Source organism: Cajanus cajan, chromosome 3 (assembly GCF_000230855.2).
Source record: "Cajanus cajan strain Asha chromosome 3, NIPB_CcT2T_4, whole genome shotgun sequence".
NCBI classification, from domain to species: domain Eukaryota; kingdom Viridiplantae; phylum Streptophyta; class Magnoliopsida; order Fabales; family Fabaceae; genus Cajanus; species Cajanus cajan.
The window spans coordinates 30,594,729-30,608,388 of NC_138519.1; the positions used below are offsets into that span (position 1 = coordinate 30,594,729).

The 13,660-nt window shown below is 32.1% G+C and overlaps 2 protein-coding genes across 2 annotated transcripts; one reads left to right on the plus strand and one right to left on the minus strand.

The window, feature by feature from the left end:
• Positions 1 to 639: 639 nt before the first annotated feature.
• Positions 640 to 2,338, plus strand: LOC109788253 (hydroquinone glucosyltransferase). The gene has a single exon (XM_029269216.2). It carries the CDS (start codon positions 645 to 647, stop codon positions 2,118 to 2,120), a length of 1,476 nt encoding a protein of 491 aa, XP_029125049.2. The 5' UTR covers positions 640 to 644; the 3' UTR covers positions 2,121 to 2,338.
• Positions 2,339 to 7,842: 5,504 nt separating this feature from the next.
• Positions 7,843 to 8,157, minus strand: LOC145956230 (secreted RxLR effector protein 161-like). The gene has a single exon (XM_083071794.1). It carries the CDS (start codon positions 8,155 to 8,157, stop codon positions 7,843 to 7,845), a length of 315 nt encoding a protein of 104 aa, XP_082927920.1.
• Positions 8,158 to 13,660: the final 5,503 nt, after the last annotated feature.

Below are 13,660 nucleotides of genomic sequence, written 5' to 3' on the forward strand. Positions count from 1 at the left end.
TTTCTTCTCATTTTTTTTTATCACATTATTTACTTATTTATTTTTATCATTTATTTATTATTATTTTATTTTTCTCTCTTTTTACTCGTATCGCTCCCCTAGATCATTACTCTAGATAATTTTATTTTGGCTTAATTTTGATTTTTTTATTGTGAGTTAAATTTGTTTTTGATTTTTTAAATTAAAATTGATTTTTAGTTGCATAATTTTAAAAAAATATGATTTAATTTTTTATGTTCAAATGTCAATAGTGATTTTATGGACATATTTAAGTAAACTTTTTCATAAACATTTTTAGAAGAGTAAAATAGAAGAAAAAATAAAATAACTTTTTTTTATAAGTTAAAATTAATTTATTCATAAACTAATTTGTAGAAATTCTCTTCTATTAACTTTTTCAAGATATTATTTTTAATTTATACATAAACTAATTTTAATTTATAAATATTCAAAAAGTTTATTTAATTTTTTTTTATGGAAATGCTTCTAAATAAATTTATCTAAACATAAATTTAGTGTCTATATTTTGACACCTCTGGCCCATCCTGTGACGGTGACTTGACTACAACAACGGACAATAGCGTTTAATTACTTAAAGCTATTTCAAAAAGAAAAAGATAGGTAAGAGGTGGTCCTATATATTTATGATCTTTGTTTCAAATACACAAGAACATAACTATTCTACTTCATCCTCAAAGCCTAAGCCACAGATTTTCATGGATACCACAACGCACATTGCAGTTATTCCTGCTGTAGGGTTCAGCCATTTAGTTCCGGTTCTTCAGTTCTCCAAGCGACTCGTTGAGCTGCATCCACATTTTCATGTCACATGCATCGTTCCCTCACTCGGGTCTATCCCAAGTGCCTCAAAAGCCATCCTCAAAACCCTTCCACCAAACATCAACCACGTTTTTGTTCCACCGGTGAACCTCAAAGACCTACCACAAGAGACTCCCGTAATTCTCCAAATTCATCTAACCATGACTCGCTCCATGCCATCTATACACAAGGCCTTGAAATCCTTAACTTTAGAGACCACCCTTGTGGCCATGGTGGTTGATCTTTTGGCCTTTGAAGCACTAGATTTTGCTCAAGAGTACAACATGTTGTCCTACGTTTACTTCCCTTCCTCAGCTACCACACTCTCCACGCACTTGTATTTGCCCAAGTTGGACGAGGAAACATCATGCGAGTATAGGAATCTCATAGATCCTATTGAAGTACCTGGTTGTGTACCATTCCATGGTCGTGATCTCTATACCGTAGCTCAAGATCGGACTGACCCAGTTTACAAAATCTTGCTCCAACGTGTTAAACGAATCCGTTATGTTGATGGGATCTTTGTTAATAGCTTCTTGGAAATGGAAAATGGTCCCATCGAAGCATTGAAAGACGAGGAAAGGGGGTACCCTTGTGTGTATCCCGTTGGACCAATTGTTCAAAGTGGTGATGATGCAAAAGGGTTGGATTTGGAGTGTCTAAAATGGTTGGACAAACAGCAAGTTGGTTCGGTTTTGTATGTTTCTTTTGGTAGTGGTGGAACATTGTCAAAGGAACAAATGAATGAGTTGGCTTGTGGTTTGGAGTTGAGTAATCATAAGTTCTTATGGGTTGTGAGAGCACCAAATGATACAGTCGATGTTGCTTATCTTGGTGCACAAAATGATGTGGATCCGTTGCAATTTTTACCATGTGGGTTTTTGAATAGAACCAAAGAGCAAGGTTTGGTTATTCCTTTATGGGCACCTCAGGTTCAAGTCCTTGGTCACAGATCAGTTGGTGGGTTCTTGACTCACTGTGGTTGGAATTCGACCCTTGAGAGTGTGCTGAATGGTGTGCCACTCATCACATGGCCACTGTTTGCGGAGCAGAGAATGAATGCGATTGTGCTGAGTGAGAGTCTCAAAGTGGGAGTCAGACCAAAAGTTAATGAAAAGGGGTTGGTGGAAAGGGAAGAAATTGTTGAAGTGATCAAGTGTTTAATGGAAGGGGAACAAGGTAGGGAAATGAGAAAAAGAATGAAGGAATTGAAAGAAGCTGCTATTAATGCTATCAAGGAAGATGGATCTTCAACAAAGAATCTTTCTCAGGTAGCACTTAAGTGGAAAAGTTTGGTATAGGAAAATAAGTTTAGAATGCTCTGGTTTATGTGTTTCTGCTTCGTAATAACACGCATTATTTATGTGGTTTCCTGGCACTAGTAAACATTTATGAGTTTCTGATATAGAGTGAGATCATGATGATGATTTGCGGTATTAAGATCATAGTATAGCCACAAATTATTATATAATTCAAAATTATCGATAATCAAACGATCATGTTGCTATGATTTTGGATACTTTTTAGTTGCTTTTGTAAAGTAATGAAATGAATTGTCATATTGTGAAGAATTCATTTTGTTCTTTTTTGTTTTGAATTTTATCTCATTTTTAATGTAACTTAGTTTTTTTAGTATCTATTTTTTTAAAATAAATAAGAAAAAGGAAGAGAAAGAAAAATATATAAAAATATAATTAAAAGGAAGAAAAAAAAAGAATAAAAATCTATCTATTATCTATATCTATATATAAAAAGGATTCTCCATTTTCATGTACATATTTTTTTTTTGTTGACATTTTTATTCTTAATATTTGTTATTTGTTATTTTTTAGTTAGAGAATAAAATTAAAAAAATTTACAGAAGCTTACAACAAAATAATCGTAAATAATAGTAAAATTGTGTTTGACAGTTTTTTTCTATAAAAGTAATAACTTTTTAAATTTTTTCACTTTTGTTTTTCTTTTATATTTATTTTTTAAAATATAGAGACACAATCCCTCTATACATATAAAGCAAACCTCCATTTGCAGGAAAAAAGGACATGTGGCACTACCTCAAGTAAAATTAAACTAACACCTGCTTATTGACCATTGACCCCATTTAACAGTGCAACAAATTTGAAATCTAAATAGGACAACGAAGTAGTTGCCTTCAGTTCAGGTGTGCACTAATTTTACATTTACGATACATGTAAATATGAGTTTCAATGTTAAGCATGGTGGAGAATATAATTAAAATTAATATTATTCAGCTTCCAAAACATTTTTTTTTCTTCATTTATTAAACTAATAGATCAGTATAAACTGGTTGTCATTAGCACTAGCACTACAATAACCCATCTAATATGAAGCTGCCATCCTTAATTTCTTTATCCTTTTCATATAATGGATGTTACATATAATCTCATATAGAAGTAGCTTCATATAATTTAAGAGGGGTGAATTAAGTTTTCCAAATTTTCTTTTTATATGAGTTTTTAGAAATACTTTCTCATAAATTCAATTTCCTAGATAAATTGTATGTAAAGATTAATGATGCAAAACTACTCAAACACAATTAAATAACAAGTAATTAAAAGTGTAGAGAAAGAAGAATTGTAAACTCGTTTTATACTGGTTCGGCCAATCCTACCTACATCCAGTCCTCAAGCCTCCAACTTGAGATTTCTATTATTCTTGTAACTCTTAAAAGACTTGAATCCTCCAACACCTTGAAACACATTTTCCTTGTGTTAAGATTCAAAAACTAATAAGGAAAAAAAACCTTTCTCCTTTACATATCAAATGATTAGGTGGGTATTACATAATGACTCTCTTTGAAGAGTAGATATTACACTTTGATGATCTTAATGAACTCTTAGATAATTATGCAAATTAACATAGCCAAGAAGTTTTGTAAATATGTTTTTCACAAATAGAGTTCGTAACCTTTCTCTGAAAAATTATAGGTATTTATAGACAATTATTTCTTAGGTTATCTTTTTATGAAGAGTTGTAACTCTTTATAATTTTTCAGAAAAGATACTCTAGTAATCGATTACAAGGCTTGGTAATTGATTACAACGATTTTTAAGTTCAAAATATTTAAAACATTGTATCTTTTAAATTTAAATTTTGAAGTTCCCTCTTTTGGTAATCGATTACCAGAGCACGTTTTAACATTTGAACCTTGAACAAAAAAGTTTTCTTTCTCTGGTAATCGGTTACATGAACTGGTAATCGATTACTAGACAGATATTACTAAATTAGCTTATGAAAACTTAAGATATAGAAAACTTCTATTTTCTAGTTAAAATATTTTTGTTTAATCTTTTTGAATACTCTTTTTTGCTTTCTTTTCAAACAACTTATTCTTATATTCAAAAAGATTAAATTTAGGTTTTCTTGAAATCTTTGTTTTAATGGCCAAGTGAAATTTTACAATTTCTAAAAGCTCATTTTACATATTAAGCTTAGTTGTCAAGACTTATCTAGTTAATTCTTGGAATTTTGCTTCTTGATCAACTTGTTTTAACTTGCCCTTTTATTTTCTTCAATACTTTGGCATCATCAAAACTTTGTGCATATTTTCTTCTACATCATATATGCACTAACTTCTGAAAATGAAAAAACTGGAACATAAAAGTGGAGATAGTTATAGACTTTGGTCAGTTTTGAGTTTCAATGGATCAAAAGCTCCTTTTCATTGGAAATAGTGCTCGTGGATGAAAAGGTATATAGTTTTTTTTATTCAAATGTTTTTCTATAAATATTAGAGTTTTCTTAACCATTTTGTTTTTATATTTATTTTTTTGAATGAATAAAAAATGTACGTGTCTGTGAGGAAGACATTGACTTACAAATTTGAAAATATGTTATAAGAAAGAAGAATTTATTATTGGGATAAATTTTTTAAGTCAAATAAAAATTTTCTATTAATCAATATTAAGAACCATTGTCTCAGATTACGAAGTTAAGTTAGTAACACATACCTATATCCATTGACGTTGACCAAAATCGTTGCAACAGAATAGTCTTTGGTGCAATGATCTTCCTCAGCCAAATCACTGTTTGGGTTCCCATTATTAACCCCTAACGGTCAAATCTGCTTTCCACTTATTTGGGTCCATATCAATTGTTCCTATTGGCAGTCTAAAGACTCACTAAAATTATATCATTTTTATTGAGCCCAACTAAATGTAAATAACTAATATAAATACTACAAATAATATATGTAGTCCACATTAATTATTAGAAATAAAATTGGCTAAAAACCTATTTTGGTCCCTTATAATCTTTTTTTGTTTCAATTTAGTCCCTCATTAATTTTTGGTCTCAATTTGGTCCCAAATTAATTAATTGGTTTCAATTTAGTCCCAAATTAATTAATTAGTTTCAATGTGGGACTTCCGTCCAAATTATTTAAACGGAGTTAACTTTTGGCCACGTGAATGCATACGTGGCATCCACGTGGATAAGAATTTTTTTTGAAAACACCTGAAACCGGAACGGCCCGTTCTACAACCGGAACGGGCCGTTCTGAAACCGGAACAGGCCGTTCTGGTTGCAAAATTAAAACACTACCAGTGAAGCAGAACGGGCCGTTCTGAAACCAGAACGGCCCGTTCCAAAACTATGAATAAAATATTCTTTACTTAATTGTGTTTTTGATATTATAATTATGCAATTTTGATCTCTAAGGTTTTAATTGAGTAATTTCAGTCGTTAAAAGATTATAGTTCTGTAATTTTAGTCTCACAATTTTTAATTGAACAATTTTAATCTCTCAAATATCATAATTGTGCAATTTTAGTCTTTCTTATTAAAAATTTAATAATTTTAAAATTTTAATATATATATATATATATATATATAATGTTTTAAAACTATATAATTATTTGTTTATTTAAATTAACGTATATTATTATTTTTTTAATGTATCAAATGATATATATTTATTATTACTAAATAAATAAAAGTTATATATTATTAGTATTTTAATATTACTGATAAATTAATATCAATAATATTTTTACTATATTTATAAATAAACTAATAATTTGATAAATATAACTTAATATATATTAATATACTTTTACAAAAATATAAATATATAAGATCAGATATATATTTCTAATTAATATACTTATATTTTTGTAAAAGTATATTAATATATATAACAAGTTATATTTATCAAATTATTAGTTTATCTATAAATATATTAATAATATTATTGATATAATATCGAAAATTATAATATACGTTAATTTGAATAGATAAATAGTTATTTAATTTTAAAACATTATATATATATATATATTAAAATTATTAATTTTTAATGGGAGAAACAAAAATCATACTATTATGATATTCGAGGGACTAAAATTGTCCAATTAAAAATTGAAGGACCAAAATCGTGCAATTGTAATTCTTTAAGGACTAAAATTATGCAATTAAAATCTTGGAGATCACAAAACTGCACAATTGTAATACTTGAGAGATAAAAAATACAATTAAATCAATATTCTTGATTAATTTTATTTAAAAATATAATAATTTTGAAAAATATTTTTTTATGGTAAAAATTTTAAAATTACTTATTTTTATAAAATATAATTTTCTTATAAATAGAGTAATAATTTTTTCTTTTTCTCTTTCTGTTTGAAAAAATATTTAAATATCACTTCATAATTTTTTGCAACTTATTTAAGATTAAAAGAATAAAATGATAAAAATTAATAAGATAAACATAATAAAATAAAATATAAAAAAATATTAATATATTTATTTTATTAGATATAATAACATAATTAAAATATAATTAATAATATATATTTTATAAAATTATTAATATTTTATATATAAAAAAATAAAATAAAACCGGAACTGCCCGTTCTAAAACCGGAACGGGCCGTTCTGGTTGCATTTTCGGTGTGTTAATTTTACACCTGGAACGGGCCATTCCGGATGCAAAATTAACACACCAAAAGTGCACCCAGAACGGCCCGTTCCGGTTTCAGAACGGGCCGTTCTGGGTCCAGGTGTTTTCAAAAAAATTCTCTTCCACGTGGCATCCACGTATGCATCTACGTGGCGTCCACGTGGCCAAAAATTAACACCGTTAAAGCAATTTGGACGGAAAGTCCCACATTGAAACCAATTAATTAATTTGGCACTAAATTGAAACCAATTAATTAGTTTGAGACCAAATTGAGACCAAAAATTAATGAGGGACTAAATTGAAACAAAAAAAGATTATAAGGGACCAAAATAGGTTTTTAGCCAATAAAATTTCTAACAATCTTCCACTTGGGCTTCATATTCATTTAAATATTTATATCACAAAATTCTTTAGGCGCACAACTGTAAGCTATTTACTTTTAGACTCCCTTTAAACAATCTGGGTCATCTCATACAACAACAGGGAACCACTGTAGCTTTCATCATTATCTAATGTGACTAAACCACAATGATCACCACAATTGTATGCACTCAATGACATAGATCAAATATGGATAAGTGGCATGGAAATTACATGCAACGTGATCTCAGTCATGTCGACTTCCAACTAGTCCAAACTTTATTCTTTATAGCAATCCATTCAAAATGCAACATATATATGTTGCACAAAAACAAGCACAAAATAAAATTATGAACATCAACTTTATTTTTGTAGAAAATCCAAATAATACAAATATTTGAAAAAATTAAAAATAAAGAAAACATAAAACATAAATAAGACTCCAACTAAACTAGGGTACTATAAGGAATTACACTCATATGAGCAGTGTGCTCATGAAAGACTTTAGGCACCAAACCCTTAGTAAGTGGATCAGCTAGCATAAAATTAGTCTCTATATGTTCTATAGAAATTTTCTTATTCTGAACTCTTTCCTTACAACCAAAAACTTTATATGAATGAATTTTGATGGTTGTACTCGTATTGTTATTGGAATAAAGAACTGCAGAGTTATTATCACAATAGATTTTCAATGGCCTTTCAATGCCATCAACCACACGTAAATTAGTGATAAAATTTCGCAGCTATATCCCATGGTTAGATAACTCCTTCAACCAACATAAAGATGTATCCAGATGTGGAGCGTTTCCTGTCTTGACATCTAGCAAAGAGTCTGAGTACCCAACGATCTCTAAACTGTTAGACTTCTGATAAGTGAACATATATCCTTTTGTTCTCTTTAAATAGCGCATTACATGCTTTACTGCCTTCCGTTGCTGTATCCCAAGATTACTTAAGTATCTTCCTGAAACTCCCACTACAAATGCAATATCAGGACGAGTATAAACTTGAGTGTACATTAGACTTCCCACAGCTGAAGCATAGGAAACCTTTTGCATCTCATTTCTTTCAAGGTCATTATTAGGGCACTATTTGAGGTTAAATTTGTCTCCCTTGGCTATAGGGGTATCTCCTGGTTTATTATCTTTCATGCTAAATCTATCTAAAACTTTATCGATATACCTCTCTTGTGATAACCTTATGATACCATGAGAATGATCTCTTAGTATCTTAATACCTAATACAAAAGAGGCTTCACCAAGATCTTTTATTTCAAAGTTCTTTGTCAAAAATCTCTTGGTTTCAAACAATAATGCTATATCGCTGCTAGCAAGCAATATATCATCGACATATAACACCAAGAATATATATTTACTCCCACTAAACTTATGATGAACACAATCATCAACTATATTTGCCTCAAAACTGTATGAGGTAATAACTTGATGGAACTTGTGATACCATTGACGGGAAGCTTGTTTGAGACCATAAATGGATTTCTTTAGTTTGAATACCATAGACTTTGAGTCACCAGACACAAAATTTTCTAGTTGCATCATATAAATTGTTTCTTCAATGTCACCATTTAGAAATGCAGTTTTAACATCCATTTGATGGAGCTCTAAATCATAATGAGCTACGAGTTCCATTATTATTCTAAAAGAATCCTTTGAAGAAACCCGAGAAAATGTTTCTCTATAATCAATGCCTTCCTTTTGAGTAAAACCTTTAGCAACTAAACGAACCTTATATCTCTCGATATTACCTTTTTAATCCCTCTTGGTTTTAAATATCCATTTACAACTAATAGGTTTCACACCTTCAGGTAATTCAACGAGATCCCAAACATCATTATCTTGCATAGATTTTATCTCATCCTTCATGGCATCAATCCATTTTTGAGAGTTAGAACTGTGCATAGCTTGACAAAAGTTGATTAGATCATCCTCTGTTAAACCAATGCCATCCTCATGTTCTTGGAGAAACACAATGTGATCATCTAGAATTGTACTTCTCCTTTCTCTAGTGGATCTCCTTAATGGCACTTCTTGGCTTGTTGAGCTTGCTTTATGAGTATTTGAGGGAGAACCTCAATATTGTCTTGTGCTGGGACAATGTCAGGAATAACTCCATGATTTTTACCTATTATTGGGATAGGTATTGGAATATTAATAGGCACGAGGACTTGATCACTATCAATGACACGTTCTTCCTCAAAGACAACATTTCTTATGTTCTCTTCCTTCCCAAACTCAACATCCTCAAGGAATCTCACATTCCCCATCTCAAAGAATGATTTAGTAGTGGGATTGTAAAATTTATAGCCCCGAGAGTGTTCAGGATAACCAACAAAATAACAGCTAATAGTCCTTGATTCTAGCTTGCTTTCATGTGGCCTATAAGGACGCGTTTCAGCTGGACAACCCCAAATGTGTAAATGCTTTAAACTTGGTCTTTTACCAGTCCATAGCTCATAAGGAGTTTTGTTAAATGCTTTACGTGGTACCCTATTTAGACATAAACTACAGTCTTAAGCGCCTCTCTCCACAATGACTTTGGTAAAGAAGAATGACTAATCATACTTCTCACCATATCCTTAAGAGTCCTGTTTTTACGTTCTCCAACATCGTTCATGCTTGGTTTCCTAGGCATAGTATACTTAGGAACGATGCCACATTCCCTTAGGAAAAGTGCAAAAGGCCTCGGATGTTGTTCACCTGATCCATCATATCTACCGTAATATTAACCACCACAATCCGATTTGATGGCATTAATTTTCTTTCCAAGTTGAAACTCAACTTCAACTTTAAAAGATTTAAAAACGTCTAGGGATTGGGACTTCTCATGAATTAAAAATAGGTAGTCATACCTTGAATAATCATCTATGAACGTAATGAAATATTGTTGCCCATTCCAAGATGCTGTAGGGAACGGTCCATAAATATCTATGTGAATTAATTCCAAAATGTCCTTAGCCCTTTCGACACCTAATTTTCTAGAATTTGTTTGTTTACCTTTAATTCATTCAACGAAAACCTCAAAGTTTAACAAGTTTAAGGGTTCAAGAATCTCATTGAGAATGTAATTATTTGTATCTATGTTCTATTACAGTTGTTGTTGCTAGTGCCGTTAACTTGTCTGCTCAAATTAATTGTATCCCTATGCTTAATGGGATAAACTTTAAGGCTTAGAAGGAAGCAGTTGAGATAATTCTTGGCTGCTTAGATCTTGCTCTTGCACTTCAAGTTGAGAAACCCACTCCAACTCTGGAAACCCCGAATGAGGATAAGGTTGAAAAGTGGGAACGCTCAAACCGAATATGTTTGATGATCATGAAGCGATCTATTCCAAAAGTTTTTCAAGGCTCTATTTTTGAGAGCCACAATTCTAAAGGTTTCCTTGATGCTGTTGAGCAGTATTTCACTAGTAATGAGAAAGCTGATGCAAGCAGTGTGCTTGCTAAACTTATCTCTATGAGATACAAAGGTAAATAAAAATATAAGGGAGTAAATTGTGTAAATGTCTAATCTTGTGTCAAAACTAAAAGCACTAAAGTTAGAGTTGTCTGATGACTTGCTCGTGCATCTAGTTTTGATTTCCCTTCCTACTCACTTTGGGCAGTTTAAGGTGAGTTATAATACTCAGAAAGATAAATGGACCTTGAATGAACTGATTTCTCATTATGTGCAAGAGGAGGAAAGTCAGCAAAGAGAAAAGACTAAAAGTGCTCATTTGGCATCAAGCTCTCAGAATAGGAAGAGAAAGAATAATAAGGATGCTACAAGAAGGACTTCTCAGCAAAAGAAAGTCAAAAAAGGACGAGAACACACCTATTTGTTTTTTCTGCAAGAAGCTTGGGCACATGAAGAAAGAGTGTCCCAAGTACGTCTCCTGGTGTGTAAAGAAACGTAATTTTTTCTTTTTTTTGTTGTGAAGTTAATTTAGCTTTTGTACCACATGATACTTGGTGGGTAGATTCTGGTGCTACTACTCACATTAGTGTGTCCATGCAGGATTGCCTTTGGAGCCGACCGCCAAGTGATAATGAAATATTTATCTATGTGGGTGATGGCAACAAGGTCATAGTGGAGGCCATTAGATTATTTAGATTATAATTAAAAACTGGATTTCATTTGGATTTATTTAAGGCTTTTGTTGTACCGTCTTTTAGGCAGAATTTAATTTCAATTTCTAGTTTGGACAAATTTGGTTTCTCTTGTTCATTTGGAAATAATAAATTTAGCCTCTACCGAAATTCAAATGTTGTTGGTTTTGATTCTTTAATTGATAATCTATACTTACTAGATGTAGTTAGTTTCAATAAAGAAATTTTTCACATTGATTCTCGTGGTACGAAGCGTAAAATAAATGAGAACTCAGCCACCTTATGGCATAAGCGTTTAGGCCATATCTCTAAACAGAGATGTAGACCGAATGAATGGAAGCTCAAAATGGAAGAGGAATTGCGGATTAGATGACCTAATCCATAGAAGGAAGTATCCAAGCTCAAGCTACAAGGGATTGCACACTTCAAAGGGAAGGAAACTAGGTTTTCCTAAGGAATTTGAAGGCACTCTCTAAAGCTCTCTCTCTTGGAATTTCGGTGACTCTTGAATGGCTGAATTCAATTCAGATATCTCATATATTCAAAAGTGTTTACAAAAGGTGGGAAAAGATACACTTATAGGAAGCAATTAGGTTAACTTTGGGCGGCAATTTCAAATCAACCAAATTGGCGCCTAGTTTGAATTTCAAGTTTGAATTTGAAATTCAAACTTTGGCTTCCAACGTGACTAATTCAGATGCTACCCTCATTTAGGAGTCATTTAGAAGTGATTTGAGGTGAATTTGGAGCTCACATGGCCGGATCCATCCCATGCAAACCATGTGACTCAAATTCAACTCAAATTACTTCTAAATGATGTCTAAATGAAACCTAATTCTCCTATTAATGTTTTCTTCATATAATCCTATTCTAATGACCAAAATACAATGGTCTAATGAATACAATCAATAGGAAATATTACAAGGAAAATAATGAGCCCAATATTGGGTACCAAAAGCCCAAAGGCCCATGAAACCCAAAACTAGGCCCAACTAGCCTAAACCCTAATCTATGGTCAAAATACAAGACCAACATGAAAATAGATTCCTAAACTAAGAAAGTACATTTAAACATGGTGTATAATCAATTAAGCCCAAGTAAGAAGCACCCTAGGCCCACCAAGCCCATTGGGCCCACTAAGCTCTGAAGCAGTCAAATCTTCAAGTAACCTCCTGGCCATAGCTCTAGTGGTTGGGCCTTTAGCCCATGCTCTTCCATCATTCCCTCCCTCTTGAGAAGGATTCGTCCTCGAATCTGAAGACTCTTCCTCATCATCACTAGCACCTACAAAAGGTTTAAGATCACTGACATTAAAAGTGGTGCTGACTCCATAGTCAGAGGGTAAATCAAGTCTATAGGCGTTATCATTGATACGCTGTAAGACCTGAAAGGGACCATCTCCTCTAGGACTGAGTTTAGACTTCCTTTGATTTGGAAAACGTTCTTTTCTTAAATGAAGCCAAACCCAATCACCTTCCTCGAAGATCATAGACTTCTTGCCTTTACTTCCTTGTTTTGCATATTTCTCATTTTGATTTTGAATATGAATTTTAATCCTTTCATGAAGTTTCTTAACAAAATCAGCCCTTGAAGCCCCTTCCTTATGAATGAAATGTTCAATATTAGGAAGAGGTATCAAGTCCAAAGGAGTTAAAGGATTAAACCCATAAACAGCCTCAAAAGGAGAAATATTGGTAGTTTTATGAACTACCCTATTGTAGGCAAATTCAATATGAGGTAAAAACTCATCCCAAGATTTGTGATTACCCTTTAAGACTGCCCTAAGCATAGTAGACAGAGATCTATTCACTACCTCAGTTTGGCCATCTGTTTGAGGATGACAAGTAGTTGAAAAGAGGAGTTTAGTTCCTAGTCTTGACCATAAGACACGCCAAAAATGGCTTAGAAACTTTGTATCTCTATCTGAAACTATAGTTTTAGGAAGCCCATGAAGTTTAACCACATCTCTAAAGAAGAGTTTTGCAATGTTGCTTGCATCATCTACTTTGTGGCATGGAATAAAATGAGCCATTTTACTAAAACGGTCCACTACCACAAAAATAGAATCCATTCCCCTTTGGGTTCTAGGTAAACCTAGCACAAAATCCATGCTAATATCCACCCAAGGAGAAGAAGCAACTGGCAAAGGTGTGTATGTTCCATGAGGCATTACTTTAGACTTAGCTTGTAAACAAGCTAAACATCTAAAACAATGCCTTTGGACATCTTTTCGCATATGGGGCCAATAAAATTTTTCTTTTAGCAAACTAAGGGTTTTATCAACACCAAAGTGCCCCATAAGCCCACCTTCATGACTCTCTTTAATTAATAGTTTCCTAATGGATCCTTGGGGTATACACAATCTTCCTTCTTTATATAAATACCCCTCAGCCATATAGAAACCATCAAAAGCTTTTTGTTGACATTTTTTATAATTAACACCAAATTCAAGATCT